Consider the following 19,355-nt stretch of genomic DNA (forward strand, 5'->3'; position numbering starts at 1 on the left):
ACGCTCGTCCACCAGCGAACGAACGCTCGTCCACCAGAGAACGAACGCTCGTCGACCTCTTACTGCTGGACGACCGTTCGTTCCACACTGGAGGACCGTTTGTTCGGTGGTCGACGAGCGTTCGTTCGCTGATGGACGAGCGTTCGTTCGCTGGTGGACGAGCGTTCATTCGTCATCTCAGCATCCACTCATCAATTTTTTTAACGCCGTCCAGCCAACTTAACGGAAAGGACTCAATTGATATCAATTTTCAAAATTAAGGACCATTTTGATACACTTTAGAAAACGAGGACCCATCTGAGACATTCGTACATAAATAGGGATGTCGAAAAGGATTAAACCTAATAATAATGTAGTCGATAAAGAAAAAAACAATAATTCATTAATCAATACTTTAAAGATATTACGAGCCCGGGGATTAATAGAAAATTAATTATTTTCAAAACCGGAAACTAAATTATAATTTGTTTGTCATCATTAAAGATTGTTAATGGATCATTAGTTATTCTATTTTGAAAGGTACCTATGAAAGATTATCTATTGATAATTAGTGTATGTTTGATGGATTAACTATTAATGTAATAATATATATTATGTGTATATGTATGTATAAGTCAAACTTTATACTTTTGTATATAATAGTTATGATGAACATTTTATCTTTATGTAGACCTATAACGATGTAATTATATATTAATCAATGTTAAGAGGTTGATTTGTTATTATTATTATTAACCTAATTATACTATAATTGTTGGTCATGATCATTATGTAACCAAACGATCATATTGTTTGATAAGGATGATTGATAAGGATTATCTAAGAAATCAACCTATGATGACTTAAATGAGTCAATCAAACAAGTTTTACTTGAAGTGGTAGTCTTAGATATCAGTTTATAAAAATTAATTTGGAGAAGCTTAATTTATGGTCAATTAAAAAGAAATCATCTAAGCCAAGTCAATTACTATCCATAAAATCTTGATTAAGATCAATGCAGATAATAAAAAATCAATCATTCAATTAAACCTCGTATAAACCCACAAGAAGGGAGAAAAAATGAGTCATTCATTTAAAAAATATTTTATCCTATAGTCAAATTAAGTTTCCACCGTGGAAAGAAGACATGTGAAGCTTTCTATCTGTACCCTGCCCCCCATCCACATCTATGTAACATGCATGCATCTTTTTTAAACTAAATCGTTTTTTATTTATATTATAAATAAATTTGATCAAATTTTACATATTTTCTATTAAGTTGAGATATATTAATTTGAATAAGATTGTGTTTTAAAAATAAATTGTTTAATATGTTGGTAGGTGGACTAAGGTTGCATGTGTGTCCTTTTACGGAAATTAAAAAAGTAATAAGTGTGCATCGCATGGGTCGCATTTTAAATTTTATATGCAATAACAGTCTTTAATTTAAACTCTCCACTTAAATCATTCTTGAACACCAAATTACCTTAAATTAATTATTTTTAATAAACCATTATTGTAATGTCTTTGTTTCATGTTACAAATTAATTACTTACCAAAATAAAGAGTATCAAAATCAATTTTTTCTATCTTGCATTTTCGCACACCATAATCATCATTATATTAACAATATAACGTAATCAACCTTAACACACTCTTAATAACTTTTCATATTATTAATCTAATTATAATGGTTTTTAAATGTATCTCACTAATAATGAATTTGAGTTAATAATAATAATAACAATAATAATAATAACAATAATAATAATAATAATTATTATTATTATAATTATTGGTTACTACCTAACACACATTTGAATCAGAGTTGAAGTTGATGAATGAGAATGTTAAGAAGATAAGAGCGATTGGATTGTGCTTGGCCTTGTCCAGTAACACGTTAAGCAATAGTATGCATTGAAAGGCGCGTGTAACTCGTGGCGTCTTCCACCACGCCATATATAAGCTCACGCATCACCCATTTTCATTCGCTCTTCACTCCTCTTTCGTCTTCTCACTGCTCCTTCCACCAAACAACAAACACTTAGCTAACAAAGGTATATTCCAAACTTTCTTTCCTCAATTTTCTTCAGATCCATTTGATGCATGCATCAGCTTTTATCTGTTTCTTCATCTTTTATTTTTTACTCCTGATTCTCTCCTAGATCTCCATTTCCCCCTCGCTTCTCTCATCGTCATCTTTCATTGCATATTATTTGCTTGCATACGAAAACAACGAACGAGGAGCAGTCGTACAATCTCGTTCTGCTTTTTCGTATTTTTCAATTTCCGAATGTTTAACCGCTAAGAGGTTGATTTGTGCTTTGATAATCAGTTTTGATGATTCTTGTATCCTCCGAACTTGAAATCAGTTCTCAAATATTATGTATCTTCGTTTTCTAATTAAGCCTAAATCTCTCCGTGTTTAATGTTTTGGATCACAGACTCCGTTTTCATCTATCAATGGCGCCAGCAGCTGCAGCTTCTTCAGATTACATAAAACCCCGAGGTCGTTCATAAAATATTTTGGATTACCTACTTACACTTTCGAATTAGAGTATATTGATGTATCGCGCTGTTTATATTCCCTTTATTTCACCTCGTAAAGTTTCCTCTGTAAAACAGTTCGTTTGATCCGTCAGGCACAATCATAACGAAAGAAAAAAAAAATTAAAGCGTTAGTTGATCTTCTATGTTTGATTTCTGTAGATGTTTGCATTGTTGGTGTTGCACGTACGCCGATGGGTGGATTTCTTGGTACTCTGTCATCTCTATCTGCCACTAAGCTAGGCTCTATAGCCATTGAAGGTAACTATGGAACCATATTTCAGTGCTCATTACATTGCATTTGATCTTGTCATGTTTACATGTTTTTTTCATTGATACGCAGCTGCTCTTAAAAGGGCTAATGTTGATCCATCCCTTGTGGAAGAAGTAATTTTCGGAAATGTTCTTAGTGCTAATTTGGGGCAAGCTCCTGCAAGACAAGCTGCTCTTGGAGCAGGAATACCCAATTCAGTAGTCTGCACTACTGTTAACAAAGTTTGTGCATCAGGAATGAAAGGTGGGTTTATTGTTAAGAGAATTCTATTTGTATCATTTTATGTTTTTAAAATATAGAAAAAGGACATTAAATTTGTTCTGGTTATTGCAGCTACAATGCTTGCAGCCCAGAGTATTCAATTAGGCACAAATGATGTTGTTGTGGCTGGTGGTATGGAAAGCATGTCTAATGTACCTAAGTACCTGGCTGAAGCAAGGTCAATATTGCATTTAATTTGACTCTCTTTAAGATTGGTTCTAGTTGTGGCAAAAACTGATTCAGTAGTAAAACTTCAGGAAAGGATCGCGCCTCGGGCATGATTCACTTGTTGATGGGATGTTGAAAGATGGGTTATGGGATGTCTATAAGGATGTTGGGATGGGAGTGTGTGCTGAGCTATGTGCAGATAACCATGCATTTACAAGAGAAGACCAGGTATTTAGGATTATTGTCTTTTTAGAAAGATTTTAGCAGAATTATTGTAATAAACTTTTGTGATGTCTCTGTTTTTCCCTCAGGACAACTATGCGATTCAGAGTTTTGAACGTGGAATTGCTGCCCAAGATAGTGGTGCCTTTAAATGGGAAATTGTTCCAGTTGAAGTCTCTGGTGGAAGGGGAAAACCTTCAACAGTTGTTGATAGGGATGAAGGCATAGGAAAGGTAACCCCATAAATAAGTTGAAACATGGTAATACTTGTATGAATAGTAGTTTAGCCTACAAAAACACTTGTTTATCTAATAATATTTCCCAGTTTCATGAGTCTGAAATATGTTTGAACGCCATAGGTTTTCTAAGCATGAGTTATATGGATATTGGATAATATTGTGAATATGTCCAGGTCTATTAAGGTAAACAATTAATCAGGAGTTGGGATTGGAATTTAATTTTTTTTTCCTCCTCATAAACAACACTTTTATACAGCTTCTAGCTGCAAAAATTTAGTAAGTTTATAGTCAATAGATTTGTTTATACTTGCTGTCGAATACAAGTTAATATATTGTTATATTTTCTTTTTCCTATGCCAGTTTGATGCTGCCAAGTTACGCAAACTTCGTCCAAGTTTCAAGGAGACCGGAGGTTCTGTTACTGCTGGCAATGCTTCCAGCATAAGGTTAATATGTTATCAAAATTTGCTAACTTTTTTAATGTTTAACGATTTGGATGCTACTTACTCACCATTTGATGTTATTATGAATGATAAAAATTTAAAAGTCCCCCTAGTCATGTGAGTAGTTTTAAACTGTCAAATGATTTTTTTAATTTGTTATGTGAACTTAAAAACTTTTAATACTGACCATCCATGTGGTTGTATTGTATGGTCCATCCATATATTGTTGTATGGTTTAAATTTTCTTATCTTATTCTTATAAAAAATGGACTTTCCACTATATAAATCTCTTATATGTGTTGGACTAAGGGGTAGTATGGGGAAGAACAATGCTTGTAAATCTGCCTCGTTCTCCTGGTAGTATAGATAGCAAAGAATGTCGTCAGGAAGACAAGTATTTTTGCCTATATTATCTTTGAGCCACAAGTGATTCAGTTAGAGTTGTATTTAGACATATTTAATATTTTATATGTTTCTTTGTGTATTCATTTATCATTAATTTAAATTCTCAAATGATAATTAGCAGCCATCATTAGTTTAATATTTTAATAAAAATGAAAATGCTCTTTCCAACAGTGATGGTGCTGCTGCATTAGTTTTGGTGAGTGGAGAGAAGGCACTGAAGCTTGGGCTTCAAGTTATTGCAAAAATCACTGGATTTGCTGACGCTGCTCAGGTACATGAAATATATTTTAAATATGAACTACATCTTCAGACCATAAGAAATAAGAAATAGAAAAAACGATACCGGTATTCACACTATTTCTAGCATTTGTTATATTATTAGTATAATTTCATACTCATAAGTTTGGGCTGTGCAGGAACCAGAGTTATTTACGACGGCTCCATCCCTTGCCATTCCCAAAGCCATTTCCAATTCAGGGTTGGAGGCTTCACAAATTGACTTTTACGAAATTAATGAAGCTTTTGCGGTAGGAATTACTGGTGAATTGTAGTACTTTTTCAATTCATGCTGCTATAGATTTTAACTGTTCATATTACTGTCCATAGGTTGTGGCTCTTGCAAACCAAAAACTTCTTGGACTAAATTCGGTAAGTTCTTCTCTGTGTCATCGAGTGAAAGTTGTAATCCTATAGTGTTTTCTGTTGACTGTCTTGAAGAGTGGATGCTGTTGTAGGTCCCGAATCCCTCTTTGCATAGTGCAGAGCATGCTACAATTTGTCTACAACCCATAATTTAACATTATTGTGGCCATTAATGGCCGTATCTCTAATTATCTTAAAGAATGTATGCTGTCGTAGGCTTCAAACCCATCTTTGCATAGTGCTGAACATGTTAGATGTTTTTCTATAATCCATAATTTAACTTAACCGCGATCATTAATGGCTGTACCCTGCCATTTATTCCTTTCACTCAAGTAACTATTATTTTGCAGGAAAAAGTAAATGTACATGGTGGAGCTGTTGCACTGGGTCATCCTCTCGGTTGCAGTGGTGCTCGCATTCTGGTGACGCTTTTGGGGGTATATGCTCTGTTCAAAACTTTGTTATTTTACAATATAGAGTACCATGTTCGGTCTTTTCCATAATATTGAATGTTGTTTTTGGATTCAGTTAATCGAAAAGTTATATACTGCAGGTATTGAAGCAGAAGAATGGGAAGTACGGAGTCGGTGGCATTTGCAACGGAGGAGGAGGTGCATCTGCCCTTGTTGTTGAGCTTTTGTAAGCCCTTTTTCAGAGCCAGCGTTTCGTGCAAAGCTCAAAGATCCTGCTTCCTTCATCACCGTACATGCAGATTCCAAATGTATTACGCACCAGACGGGAAGGGTGGACCGAAATTTAGCTACATAATTGTTAGGTTTTAGTCTTAGATACTGTGAACGTGAAGTTTTCTTAGTATCCAAATAGATCATTCAGCAATAAAAAAAAGAAAAGCTTTCTGTTATATGTTACTGGCGTAATTTGATTTATGGTTTACACATTTTTCTGTCGTAATTTGATTTTTGGTTTAGAGTTGGAGTGAATCTTTTCAAGCCTCTTATTCCAAGTACAACATTACAAAAATTCTTGATCTCGTTCGCTGGTGGCCGAGAGTTCGTTCGCTGGTGGACGAGCGTTACTTCGGTGGTGGACGAGCGTTCGTTCGTCATCTCAGCATCCCACTCATCACTTTTTTTAACGCCGTCCAGCCAACTTAACGAAAAGGACTAAATTGATATCAATTTTCAAAATTAAGGACCATTTTGATACACTTTAGAAAACGAGGACCTATATGAGACATTCCTACACAAATAAGGACGTAAAAAAGGATTAAACCTTTATTTTATTTTTAGCCTCTTTTCCTGGTTTCTCAACTCAAATTTCTCGAAATTTTCGTACGAAGTTAGAAGATTTGGGATTGAAGGCCGGATCGTTCTATTGTGTTGTGAGTTTTAGTTTTGAAATGTGTTCATTATATTAGAATCTCTCTTACTCAGTGTTATTTTTCTGATTTCATTGTTAGTTAATCACCTCCTCTTTCTTGTTCAGTGTTTGCCTCTGCATGTACTTAAAACTTGTTATGATTTCGAGGATTTTAGTTTAGTGTAAATAAGAGAACAAAATTTTATAGGAGATTGAATTATGGATACAGAATACAAAACTAATGTTAGAAGCTGTTTAACACTTGAGATGGTATGCGATATCTTAGAACCTATGACAAAATTGTGATCCCAGAATTTTCAGGACATATGCACAAAAACTGTTTAGTCATCAAATCTTCCAAACTTCATCTTCCCTTCATCTAAGATGTCAACGTCCATTCTTTTCTTGGATAATTTAATAGCTTGAAATCCGTTGTTGTTGTCACTAAATTGAGAAGCTGTTCGTGCTCGCAGTTCTTCCAAACTCTCACCTTCTTTCGCTCTCTCTATCACCTGAAAATAGTGGCTATTAGTTCTAAAGTACTTGGAAGAACACAAGTGGATTCACTAAAGTTATCAAATGCAAGATTTTGTTTGACTTACCAGATGTCTCCCATAGAGATGGGTGCTTGAAAGTGCTTTGAGAGCATTTTGTGCCTCCTGCTAAGTAACATACTCTACAATTAATCACCTGGCCAAAGGGGCTAAACAATCGTCTTAGATCCTTCTCTGTTGCCTCAAAAGCAACATTTCTTACGAGCAATTTTGTTGAACTCTTATCCTTCTCAATTGTCTTTTGTTTCTGTGCATCATTCTTGACATGACAAGGTTGTAAAATAAGAGCACGGCTGTCCAAAACTGTCCCCTAGATCCAAAAAACAAGAATAGAATTTAAAAAATGAGAAGCAGAATTAGGATCTGAAAATGCAAATAACATGTAAATACCTGCAAATCTCTGCAAACATTTGTAGCAGTTTCAGGGAGTCAAACTCAATGAATCCAAACCCCATAGAAACAATTTTCCCATTTTTCAAATGTTTCTTCACCTATACGTGAAAGCAACAAAAACTAAATATGAAACGCTACAAAACAAAATTTCGAAGTACAGCTGAGTCATACTGTTAGGAATTGGAGGGTTTATGAGAGGCGAAAGGTGAGGCAGAGTACTTAACTGTAAACAGTTAAGTGGGGCGGGAAGAAGGTCTCTGTAAAAGGACCTCTGTTATTGTTTTCAGTTGGACAGATTTTTACTCTTGAGTTACAGACCAGTTTAGACTTGGTGAGGGAGGTTAAGCTCCTGGTTTCCCAATTGTATTCTTGATTCTTGGATGTGAATACAAATCATTTCTTTTTCAATTGCTTTCTGTTAGAGTACTGAGGTGTGAGAGTAAGGGAGATAGATAGGATTCTTAAAAAGGTTCCTAACAGAAACACTGTAAATTGTAGAAAGCATTGGAATAATAGAAGGTGAAATTACTGATATGCAATGACGTTAATTTAACATATGATTTACTTCATGAAATCTCCATAACGATATACTTCAAAGCTTATTACTTACGTTGCACATTCTTCATATATTCCAATCCAATCTCTGAGTGGACCCCCAAAAGCTTCATTTCTCTGGAAATACTCTGCGATCAGTTTTAAGTTTTCTGGATAGAGCAAGCAAACATGTCAGAATAACAAACAAAATCATTCACGAAACAAAATGTGCACAACTTACTCAAATCAATGTCGAAAAGCTTCTTCAGAACTGGCCTTTGAACTTTGACTACTACTTTTTCTCCATTATGCAGAATAGCACGATGAACCTACAAATATGTGTCCCCGGAATTCATGTTACCATATTAATAACAGCAGTAATTTAAAAGTGTAAGTCAAATTTTCAATTTAACGAAAATATAAATCAAACACCTGACCGAGACTAGCAGAGGCAATTGGTCGATCTTCAAACTCTTTAAATAACATGTCAATGGAAGCTCCTAATTCACTCTCAATAAATTTTCTTGCTTTCTCAGGAGAGAAGGCAGGAACCATGTCCTGTACAATGTTATATTGTTATCAAGTAAAACTCTTGTATACTAGTCCAAAATATAAATAAATATTGATGAATTCACTCTATTTACTCAAAAAAACTAGCCCTTTTCGTTTATTAACAAAAAATAGGAAATGTCTATGATGATGATCCTGAAAATGACAGAAGAAATACCTGCAATTTTACGAGCTCATCCACAAATTCACGTGGAAACAGATCCGACCTTGTTGATGACAACTGACCAAGTTTAATGAAAGTTGGACCAAGCTGCAATACAGACTCTCTTAACCATGAGGCAGTTTTCCTTCTTCTAATTTTCTAATGAATGTTAAAAAATTCTCAGTTCAGCTACAGCACAAAAACACAAACAGAAACATGACCAAGACCAATTTGATAAAATAAAACACTAATTTGTTTCCACCACCTAGGACTACAAGTCAAGTGAGAATGGAAAACAGTATTTTATTTTTTTGGCAACAAGCAAAATTCAGAACCTACCTGTTTTGCTTCTGTGAAGCCTCTCATATATGCCCATTTTAGTTTAAAAGTAGTGTGTCTATGATCGCAGAGTTGTATGATTTCCGTAAGTTAATTTGAAGTGAGTTGGGGATTTTAGCCACTGAAATATTTGTTGAACAAATATTGGTACTGGCATGAGCTTTAGTCAATGGCCTTTTTGAAATCCTATTCCATTCACGTTGTTTCTATTGGACTAAGTTTCGCGTATAGACTACACCATGGAAGATTGAAATAACCCTTTGTTCATATAATTCCACTTTTAATCTTCTTGAGATGTCGTTTTTGAGTCGTGGGGAGGAGAGGATGGATGATTTGGCTGGTTGGAGATTTGTATTTATACTTGACACTGGTCATTATGCTAGATATGAACAACAAGGAAGATTAAATTGATTACAAACATGGAAAATTTTGGACTTCGTAGGTAGTGTTTTGTGCTCAAGTGAGAAGCATGGTGTATCCTGACTTGAAAAGAAAAGTTGTTAGATGAAGTGCTGAATGACTCTAGCTGAAAATCATGACCATGATTTTGTTTGCTTCTCAATCATTTAGTTCTTGGTGATATGTTGGGAGGGTTTCAAGAAATTCTTCATGTTTTTGTTGTTCAGTGTTCATTTTTTTTTTTTGGTTTACTCTGCAAACTTTTCATCCCAAATTGTAGACATAAGTTTCTCTCGGCATCTGGTTGATCCAGTTCACATGCTTTTAATTCTCGAATTAGTCAAATCTCAGTGTACAAGGATCGCCTGTGTTCTTATTAACATGACTTGTGCGAAATATAATATGACAATTCTAGGTGAAGATGATACATAAATTTGATAAGGAATCAATAGTGGACATTTGTTTGGTTGTAAACCGTTGCAATTAGAAATAACGAAATCTACACGATGATGCCCTTCGTCTTAAGCCTTCAACACCAATCCAATTCTAATAGTCTGTTATCTTATTTCAGACTACAATGGCTGCCAATAGCTCACCTTCTGCCTTTGAAAAAGAACAGGTAGGTATTCCTTTCTATTTCTCCAAATTTGGAAAAATTAATCTTGTGATTGATGTTATCTGATAATTTCAAACTAATTTCAACTTCAACTTTGGGCCTTTTCGGTGTTATTTGATTATTTAGTATTTCTTATTTTTGGATGTGTTTGAATCATTCATGTGATAATGGAACAGATATTTGGAATGGCTGAAAAGGAGATGGAATATAGGGTCGAATTATTCAACAAGTAGGTTTCTCTGTTCTTGCCTGCCTTGATAGTTTTGCTGCTGTTAGCAAGTATAATGTAGAATATAGCTGCTTTTTGTTTGAGAAGATTCATCGGTGGCATAATAATTCATTTGGCTAATGCTTTGTTACTTTTACCATTCAGGATGACCCAGACCTGTTTCAAAAAGTGTGTTGACGAAAGGTGGGGGAAACTCTTCTCTAATTTTATTAACTGCTTGAGAAACTGTCATGTTTGATGCTCTTTAAATGCCATCCAGTCAAGTCCAGTCAATTTGTAAATTAGTTTCTTATTTCTCAGCTATCCGCTGCTGCATTATTTTGATGATGGCCATTGTGAATGTCATTATAATATCTGTTTATCACCTTTTCTTCTCAGGTACAAGGAGTCTGAGCTAAATATGGGTGAAAATAGTTGCATTGACCGCTGTGTTTCTAAATACTGGCAGGTAAGATTTTGCTTAACTTTACTTTCGGATCTATCACTGACACTTTTTGAGTTGTCTGTCATTTTGTTATTTTCTCGCCAAACATAATATTATCCTATAAGATAGTTTTCTCAGATGGATGTTTTATGATGAAATCTTAGTGGGGTTTCAGAGAGTACTTGGTTAGATGCTTGCTCTCTTTGAAAATTCTTGTTTAGATTTTGAGAATAGTCTTGATAATTTCATGCAAGGGAAGCCAAATAAATTGTATGTGGGTGACAGAATTTCTGACTTCAAAATGGTTTTTGCTTAAGATGTGTACCATCAGGACGAAGCGTCCACCCGTGTCAAGCCGTCCAGTCATGAAACGAACGTCCGTCCAAGATGGCGAGCGTCCAGCCGTTCATGAAACGAACGTCCGCTCAAATGTATCATCAGGACGAAGCGTCCACCCGTGTCAAGCCGTCCAGTCATGAAACGAACGTCCGTCCAAGATGGCGAGCGTCCAGCAGTTCATGAAACGAACGTCCGCTCAAAATGGCGAACGTCCATCCAGGTGGGCAAACAAAACCGAACGCCCACCCAGGACGACTCCCCAAATCGAGCGTTCAGTATGACCGAACGACATAATCGACTGGTTCCCATCCTGTCTGACCGTCATTATGACCGGACGTCACTGGCCGAGTACCCTTCAGACCGTCCATCTGGCCGACCATCATTCTGACCCGCCATCACACAGTTAAATAAACCACAGTAAAAGCTAATGTTCAACAATCGACCGTCCGGCTTTCAAGCCTGAAGTCTCGGTCGTCCGCCCTCAACGTTAGCCAGATTTGGCATTCAACATTCGAGCGTCCAGCCAATCAAGACCGAACGTCCAAAAGAACAGTTGTGCGAGCTTTCATGGAACGACTCGTGTTCCAATGTTACCCATCCAGGCGGGGACAAAACCCCTTTGCATAATAAATTTATGCTCGGGCTCAGGGGACTTATGTACAGCAAGACCGGACGCCGTACGGAAAGACATCCGCGATTAGTTAGCGGACCGGCCGCCCGAGTCATCCTAATTGGCGAAAAGGTATGGAAGGGCGGACGCCCATGTACCAGCAGGATAGGACCGGACGCCAAGACATCCGCGAGCGTTTAACACAATGCCGCCCGTCCAAGGTCATTGTCGTCCGGGCGTACAAACTAACGTTATGTACCGACCGGTACTTAGCAAACATTGACCGAACGTCCAAGTGAATGCCGCGCGGCCGCACATGGACCGAGCGACCCTCCAAGCCCAGTCACGAACTGAACGTCCGCCCAGGTGAGCAGACAGGACCGAGCGTCCAGTGCTTGGTTAACTACACGGTTAAATACTAATGACACATTAAAGCCCTTAACGAAGATTAAGGTATTATTGGGCCGTTTCCAGGCCTCCAAAAGGTAAAAGCCCATTACAATCAGTATAAATAAAGGTCTCAGGTATGAGTTCAAGACCCACTTTCCTTACGATGCAACACATGCATCACATATTGCTCTGTCATATTACTGACTTGAGCGTCGGAGTGCCTTTGACAGATACCGACCCCCCGGCTTGGAGTGTGGAGCAGCGCCAGGAGTAGGAGGACGACCGCCCGACTTGGAGTATGGAGCAGCAGTCTCTCGATCCGCATCAGCTGGAGAGAAAGGCGTCCGCCCGCCAGACAACGTCCGCCCGCCTATTCATCAAGACAGCTTGTGTGTTTTGCAGGGTCCTCACGGACACGGTCGAAACAAGATGTAACGGGAAACTGCAAATAGTGATTGTCTATTGTCTAAGCAGATTTATTTTGGGCAGGTGAATAATTTAATTGGTCAGCTGCTTGGTTCTGGGAAGCCTCCGATGTAATCCAAGTCTACTGTGTTTTCTTTTGCGGTTAGCAACCTGCGACTGAGCTACATGTATGACATTAATTAGGAAACATGCAAGGTTTTTATTTTTGTCCATGACTATTTTGTTTTTATTTTTGTCCATGACTATTTTTTGGTCAGTCTGTTCTGTTAAGAAAAGGATTGATTGGCTTTTGAGTTATAGCCATTGGTGAACAATATAAATAATTTTGGTTAATTTAGTTCATTCTTTGTTTCTAATTTATGTCTTTATGGTTCTACCTTTAATTTATCAGTGTTTTTCTGTTACATTTATTTGAAGTCGTCATCATACAGCATTGCCCTTTCTCCCCATGCGACGTTTTTGCAGTTTTTCGTTTTCGTCTTCAAACAATGCACTTGCATACGATTTTTTTCGAGTAAAAACACAATTCTAAACATAATTTATTTGAAAATGTATGTATAAGTTAAATTGTAAAATTGGAATGACAAGTTACTTGCCATAAAAATGATGATTAAAATCTTAAATTTAAATTTTATAAATCTGAAGCTGCCCTTCTCTCTTTTGTCCATATTTAGTTAGGCGAAATGACTTTTTTGGCACTAGGTGAGTCATTTGACAATCTATATTTGAGGGTAAAATTATCATTTAAAAAGTGTATTATTTTTTAGTATAAAAATTTTTATGCTGTACCTATTTTGATTGAGTACGCAGTATTCTACTATAAAATACTTAGAGGTGTCATTTGAGCCCCTAGCCCATGGGTTGACCCTAACCCCTTCCAAAATCAAGTCCCAATTTTCTAGCCCACTTAATAGGGGGCTTTTTAAAAGCCCCAACCCCTAAAGCCTCACATAAAGTGGGCTGGGGTAGGGTTAGGATGGGGCTAGCCCCCAAACTAAATTAATTCACTTTTAATGTTTTTTTAGTTATTTCTTTTATTTACTTTACAAGTTCAATAATTTTCAAAATTTACATGATATTTAATATCTTTTTAATTAAATATAAATGTATAAATATTGATTTTATAAAAACTTATTTAAAATAATTTTTTAATTATAAGTACATTTTAAATATATAATTTTATTATTTTGAAAAGTTAAAAAAAATTATTATTATTATTTTTATTTAAAAGAAAATGAAAAAAGTTTCAAAACAGAAATTATAAAAGTAACACAGTTGAAAATTCGATTTTTCAATAATCGAATTCTGATATTTATATAAATATTTGAAATATTAATTATGGATAGATTTTAAATTCAAATCTACTGATTGGATGAATTTTTAATATCGGTGTAAAATTTTTATTTTTTATAGTTTAACATATAAAATTCTTTTGTTGAATGTTTTGTATAGATATATATACATTAAAAAATTAAACCACAAAACTTTGTAAAGTTTAAAATTAATTTCACGTAATAAAAGAACTAACTTTTTAGTGAAAATCCTTGTTAGACAAAATTCTTATAAATATCATATATGTTAGTATACAAGATCTAGATGTAATCCTAGTGGTTATAAAATCAGATTCTTTTTTTCTAACCTTTTAGATTAAATTAATATTTTAAAATCATACTTATCTTTTTTATTGAATTATTTATCATAATTGAGTCGATTGTAATAAAAAATAATTAAATAATAGATACAATATTTTTAAATAAATATAATGTTATAATTTATAATACTAAAATTAAAATTATTATTGTATTTAATTATTAACATATAAAATAAATAAAAATTATAATAATTATAATAATAAATAAATTACATCAATGTCTCTTAACAAGAAACTAATAAAAAAGACAAATTAATATAATATAAAATATATGAAAAAGACATAAAAATATATAAATTGATGTAAATGACTAAATTATACGTTTCATAAATTTTTTTTTAAAAGAATTATATAGCTTTGTAAATAATAAATATTAATTTTATTAAATTTGGAAAATTAAAAAAGTTAAAAAGTTATTAAGTCAAAATTTTAACATGTTCACACCAATTAAAAATAATGTAATTTTGATCACAAATCTTAATCGAATGATATTGATTTAAACTAGTGACAAAATAGATTACCATCTATAAATAAATTCGTTAGTCCATCAAAATTTTACAAATTAAATTAAATTTTTTAACTTTTAAACCTATTTTATGTGGATATCTCTGAACCGTCAAATTTACAAACCAAAATTAAGATGAAAAAATTATCAAAACAAAATTTGGAAATTAAGGAATAATTGTATAAAAGCATTATTATTAAACTAATTAATATAGAAACAGTTATGAAGTAGAAAATTAATTTTATTGGTAAAAAAATATAATTACACATGAATCAATTATAGTTATAAGTTATTACTAACAAAGATAAAATGAAAGCTGGATAAAAAATACACATGATTTGTGATTACTTGTATGATAATATTATGTTTCTGGACGTTAAATTTTGTAAAAAGGAAAGCCCATGGGCTGGCCCTGGCCTATAGGGCTTTAGGGGCTTTTAGCCCTGTGGGCTTTTTTAATAAAGAGTTTTTTTTGGCCCTGTGGGCTTTTTTGGCCCCAACCCACATGGGTTAGGGCCAAATCTTATTAAAGGGGCTCATTTGACACCTCTAAAAATACTTATTCATCAATGTTACGACAGAAATGTTAGGAAATAAGAAAGAAAAAAGGATCAGAAACCGGGAGAGAAGAGAGAAAGTAAGAATAAATACATTTTCACGTGTTTTGTGGGAAAAACATCATAAAAAAAGTTAAGGTAAACGGCTAAATGTTTAGTTGTATAAAACAATAAAGGAAGTGTATATATATATATATATATATTAAAACTCTTAAAATAACGAAGAAAATTAAACAAGACGACCCACTCTATACAATAGCATCTTCACTGAATGACCTATTTGTTTTTGTTTTAACTTTAATAATTTCTTTATAAAAATAATTAAAAATGTCTAATAAACAATAGTAATAAAAATAATAATAGTAGTAGTAGTAATAATAAAAGGTTTTAGATGCGAGTTGGAGTGAAAGCTAACTTAAAGTTAACGGAAAAAACAAAGTGAAGTTGAAGAGAGACAGCTAGTGTTGTGGGGGCAGAAAAGTATCCGTTGAAAAATTGAACGTTAATTGATAATGTATACTGTTGGATGGGCCTTCTGGCTCACGGCCCATCTCGTTTTCCTTTTTCTCTTTTTATTTCTTTCTTTTGTACTAACTGAAGACACATCACATTAATAACAGTTTTCATTTCTCTGGATAGTTCTCTTGCACTTTACTCTCTCCTTCTCTGTAATTCATTTTTCATTGTGTGCATATCTTTTATCCTTCCATCCTTCCGCATCACCGTGCTAGGGAAGATCTGCAGAAGCTCTCCTGTCAGGTATGGCACCTTTACTTCTCTCGATGGATAATTGGTATAGTATAGTTATCGAGTCTTCTCTGTCTGGTATATATTTCATCTACTGTTTCAATATGGTATCAGAGCTCTTCTTTTGAAGAGCTCTGCTGCGTTACTCTGTTCCCCTTTCTTGTACCTCTTCTTTTCTTCCTTCAGTCATGGCGGAAGACAGCTTCATCAGCAGTTACCTGTATCTCCATCCCGGCGAAAACCCAGCGACAGCTCTTGTTTCACCGGTTCTTGATGATAACAATTACCATTCTTGGAGTCGCTCCATGTTAACGGCACTTAGTGCCAAGAACAAGATCGAGTTCGTTCTTGGTAATGTTCGCCCACCTAACGAAGACAAGCCGGAGTATGCCGCTTGGATTCGCGGAAATAATATGGTCGTGTCTTGGATCGTTCATTCGGTTTCCGTCTCCATCAGACAAAGCATTATTTGGATGAATAAAGCCGCAGAGATCTGGAACGATCTTAAGAATAGATTTTCCCAAGGAAGTCTCTCTCGGATCTCTAGCCTTCAACTTGAGATTGCTACCCTTCATCAAGGTGATCTTACTGTTTCAGAATATTTCACTAAACTTCGCGTTCTTTGGGATGAGATTGAGAATTTCCGACCTGAACCCCTTTGCACATGTGAACCCAAATGCGATTGTCAAGTCTTAACTGTTGTGAAACAAAGGAGGCAAGAAGACAAGGTTATGCAATTTTTACGTGGTCTGAATGATCAATTCGGCAATGTCACCTCACACGTGCTTCTTCTGGATCCTATTCCTGACATCACTAAAGTGTTTTCTTTGGTGGCACAACAAGAAAGACAATTATCTAGTGGAAATTTAATTGCTGCTGTCAAGACTCAGGAAACTGCCACCGCTTGCGCCGCTTCCACCTCTTCCATCGTCTGTAACTATTGTGGAAAGCATGGGCATATTGAAGCTGTCTGCTATCGCAAGAATGGGTTCCCAAATCAAGACAGAGGATTCAAAAGCGCACCGAATGGCAGAAAGCATTGCACTCATTGCAACAGAAGTGGCCATACTATTGAGGTTTGCTATAAGAAGCACGGCTATCCCCCAGGACATAAGCTTCATAACAAGCAAGTCCAGATTCACCATACGTCTGCTCAAGAAGACAGTGCGAATGTCAAAAGTAATAATCTTGGCACTGCTGATGACATACGCCTCACATCTCAACAATTTCAAATCCTGGCAGAGCTCTTCAAAAACCACAATTTAAATGATGCTTCTACTGCTCAAATTCATCACATTGGCTCTGCCTCGGTCAACCAATCTTTTCTAGGTAATATCAATCCTACTTTTACTCCTAAACATACTAAGCTCAATTGGATTCTTGACTCTGGAGCAACAGACCACATCAGTATTTCTCTTCAAAATTTTTCATCATATAAAAGAATCACACCAATTTCGATTGTTTTACCTAATGGTGAAATTGTCTGTTCTGAGTATTCTGGAACCGTTGTTCTTAACAACAATATTCACCTTCAGAATGTCCTTTATGTTCCACAATTTTCTTTTAATCTCGTCTCTATATCTCAGTTGGTTTCTTTTAACAATTATGAATTAACCTTTTCCTCTCATGGCTGTACCATACAGGACACCCAAACCAGAAAGAAGACTTTTATAGCTAAACTCATCGGTGGCTTGTACATTTTAGACTGTTCTCTCAATATACTTTCCTCTGCTACTCAGATTGCAAATACTGTTGTAAATACAACTGGTCTATGGCATCTTAGACTAGGACATCCTTCAGATATTAGACTGAATTCTTTGAAACTTAAATATCCATTCATTGTTCACAATTCTACATACATATGTGATGTCTGTCATCGTGCTAAACAAAGAAAGTTACCTTTTCCTAACAGTACTTCTAAAAGTTTAAAAATCTTTGATCTCATTCACATTGATATATGGGGTCCCTGCAGCATTCTTTCTATGCGTGGTTTCAAGTACTTTCTCACTATTGTTGATGACTTTTCTCGTTACACCTGGTTAATACCTATGACTGATAAATCTGCTGTTAGGAAAATAATCATTGATTTCATTACAAACATAGAAAACCAGTTTTCTACTACTATCAAAACCATACGTACCGATAATGGTATTGAGTTTGCTATGCACGAATTTTTCTCCATTAAAGGTATCAACCATCAAACAACTTGTAATGAAACCCCTCAACAAAATGGCATAGTTGAACGTAAACACCAACATTTATTAAATGTTACTCGCTCTCTCTTGTTTCAAGCTAATTTGCCCACTATTTTTTGGTGTTTTGCTGCTGAACATGCTACCTTATTGATTAATTGCATGGCTACTCCCTTACTTGATGATGCTACTCCACATGAAAAATTATTTGGAAATCTCTATGATATTTCTATTCTGCGTGTTTTTGGTTGTTTATGCTACATTAGCACTTTAACTGCTCACAGGAAGAAATTTGATGCAAGGGCTGTCCCTGGCATTTTCCTCGGCTTCCCACAACACACCAAAGGTTATCGGTTTCTTAACTTACAAAACCATAAGATTGATATGTCCCGCAATGTATTGTTCCATGAAAACTGTTTTCCTTATACTTCTGTCAATAAATCTGGTTCTAACTCTCTTTCTTTGCCTATTCCTCACAATTATAGTCATAATTATGATGATATTACTTTTCCTGATCATAATGCTTATGTGCCTGTTGTTACTGAAACTAACGTTGCTAGTGATATTGTCACCAGCACCAACGACACCACTCGTCTTCCCAACACTGCTAATACTCCTTTAACCGGGACTCACATTGATAGTGACTCCAATATCGATGAGCATATTGTCACTGTTAGGCGTTCTACTAGACCCAAACGCCCTCCTGCATATCTTTCCGACTTTCACGCAAATCACATTAGTAAATACCCTATTACTAATTTTCTTTCTTATGACAGGTTATCTTCTGATTTCAGGCACACCATCCTCTCTATTTCGTCTACCACTGAACCTCGCACCTACAAGGAAGCATCTAAAATACTACAGTGGACGCAAGCTATGCAAGATGAACTCCACGCCTTAACCAGCAACAACACCTGGATCATCACTGACCTTCCCCCTGGCAAAACTGCTATAGGATGCCGTTGGATATACAAAGTCAAACATAAGTCTGATGGATCTATTGATCGTTTTAAAGCCCGCCTTGTTGCTAAGGGATACACCCAACTTGAAGGCTTAGACTACCTCGAAACCTTTGCTCCTGTTGCAAAATTAACTACCTTACGTCTTCTTCTCGCCATTGCTGCCTCGCATCACTGGATTCTAAAACAACTTGATGTCAACAACGCTTTTCTTCATGGTGACCTACAAGAAGAAGTTTATATGCAAATTCCTCCTGGATTCAACCATCACAACCCCAA

At 35.4% G+C, this 19,355-nt stretch overlaps 2 protein-coding genes and 1 long non-coding RNA gene across 3 annotated transcripts; 2 read left to right on the top strand and 1 right to left on the bottom strand.

Moving 5' to 3' along the window:
* Window positions 1-1,879: 1,879 nt before the first annotated feature.
* Window positions 1,880-6,108, top strand: LOC124835173 (acetyl-CoA acetyltransferase 2). Its single transcript, XM_088092889.1, has 13 exons — window positions 1,880-2,036; window positions 2,424-2,488; window positions 2,689-2,787; window positions 2,870-3,043; window positions 3,134-3,239; window positions 3,319-3,457; window positions 3,541-3,684; window positions 4,051-4,136; window positions 4,710-4,809; window positions 4,955-5,065; window positions 5,145-5,186; window positions 5,531-5,617; window positions 5,734-6,108. The coding sequence occupies exons 2-13, from the start codon at window positions 2,443-2,445 to the stop codon at window positions 5,821-5,823; spliced, it is 1,224 nt and encodes a 407-aa protein (XP_087949015.1). The 5' UTR covers window positions 1,880-2,036; window positions 2,424-2,442; the 3' UTR covers window positions 5,824-6,108.
* Window positions 6,109-6,420: 312 nt separating this feature from the next.
* On the top strand, window positions 6,421-12,798 carry LOC124835172 (mitochondrial import inner membrane translocase subunit TIM10-like). The gene is made up of 6 exons (XM_047310066.2): window positions 6,421-6,522; window positions 10,003-10,050; window positions 10,224-10,276; window positions 10,421-10,459; window positions 10,655-10,724; window positions 12,529-12,798. The coding sequence occupies exons 2-6, from the start codon at window positions 10,009-10,011 to the stop codon at window positions 12,577-12,579; spliced, it is 255 nt and encodes an 84-aa protein (XP_047166022.2). The 5' UTR covers window positions 6,421-6,522; window positions 10,003-10,008; the 3' UTR covers window positions 12,580-12,798.
* On the bottom strand, window positions 6,605-9,194 carry LOC148204498 (uncharacterized). Its single transcript, XR_015780248.1, has 3 exons — window positions 8,709-9,194; window positions 7,103-8,539; window positions 6,605-7,012 (listed from the first exon to the last, which is right to left on the bottom strand). It is a non-coding gene; the product is annotated as an uncharacterized LOC148204498 (long non-coding RNA).
* Window positions 12,799-19,355: the final 6,557 nt, after the last annotated feature.

This window comes from Vigna umbellata, chromosome 1 (assembly GCF_029865625.1).
Source record: "Vigna umbellata cultivar VRB3 chromosome 1, Vumbellata_1.0, whole genome shotgun sequence".
Classification (NCBI taxonomy): Eukaryota; Viridiplantae; Streptophyta; class Magnoliopsida; order Fabales; family Fabaceae; genus Vigna; species Vigna umbellata.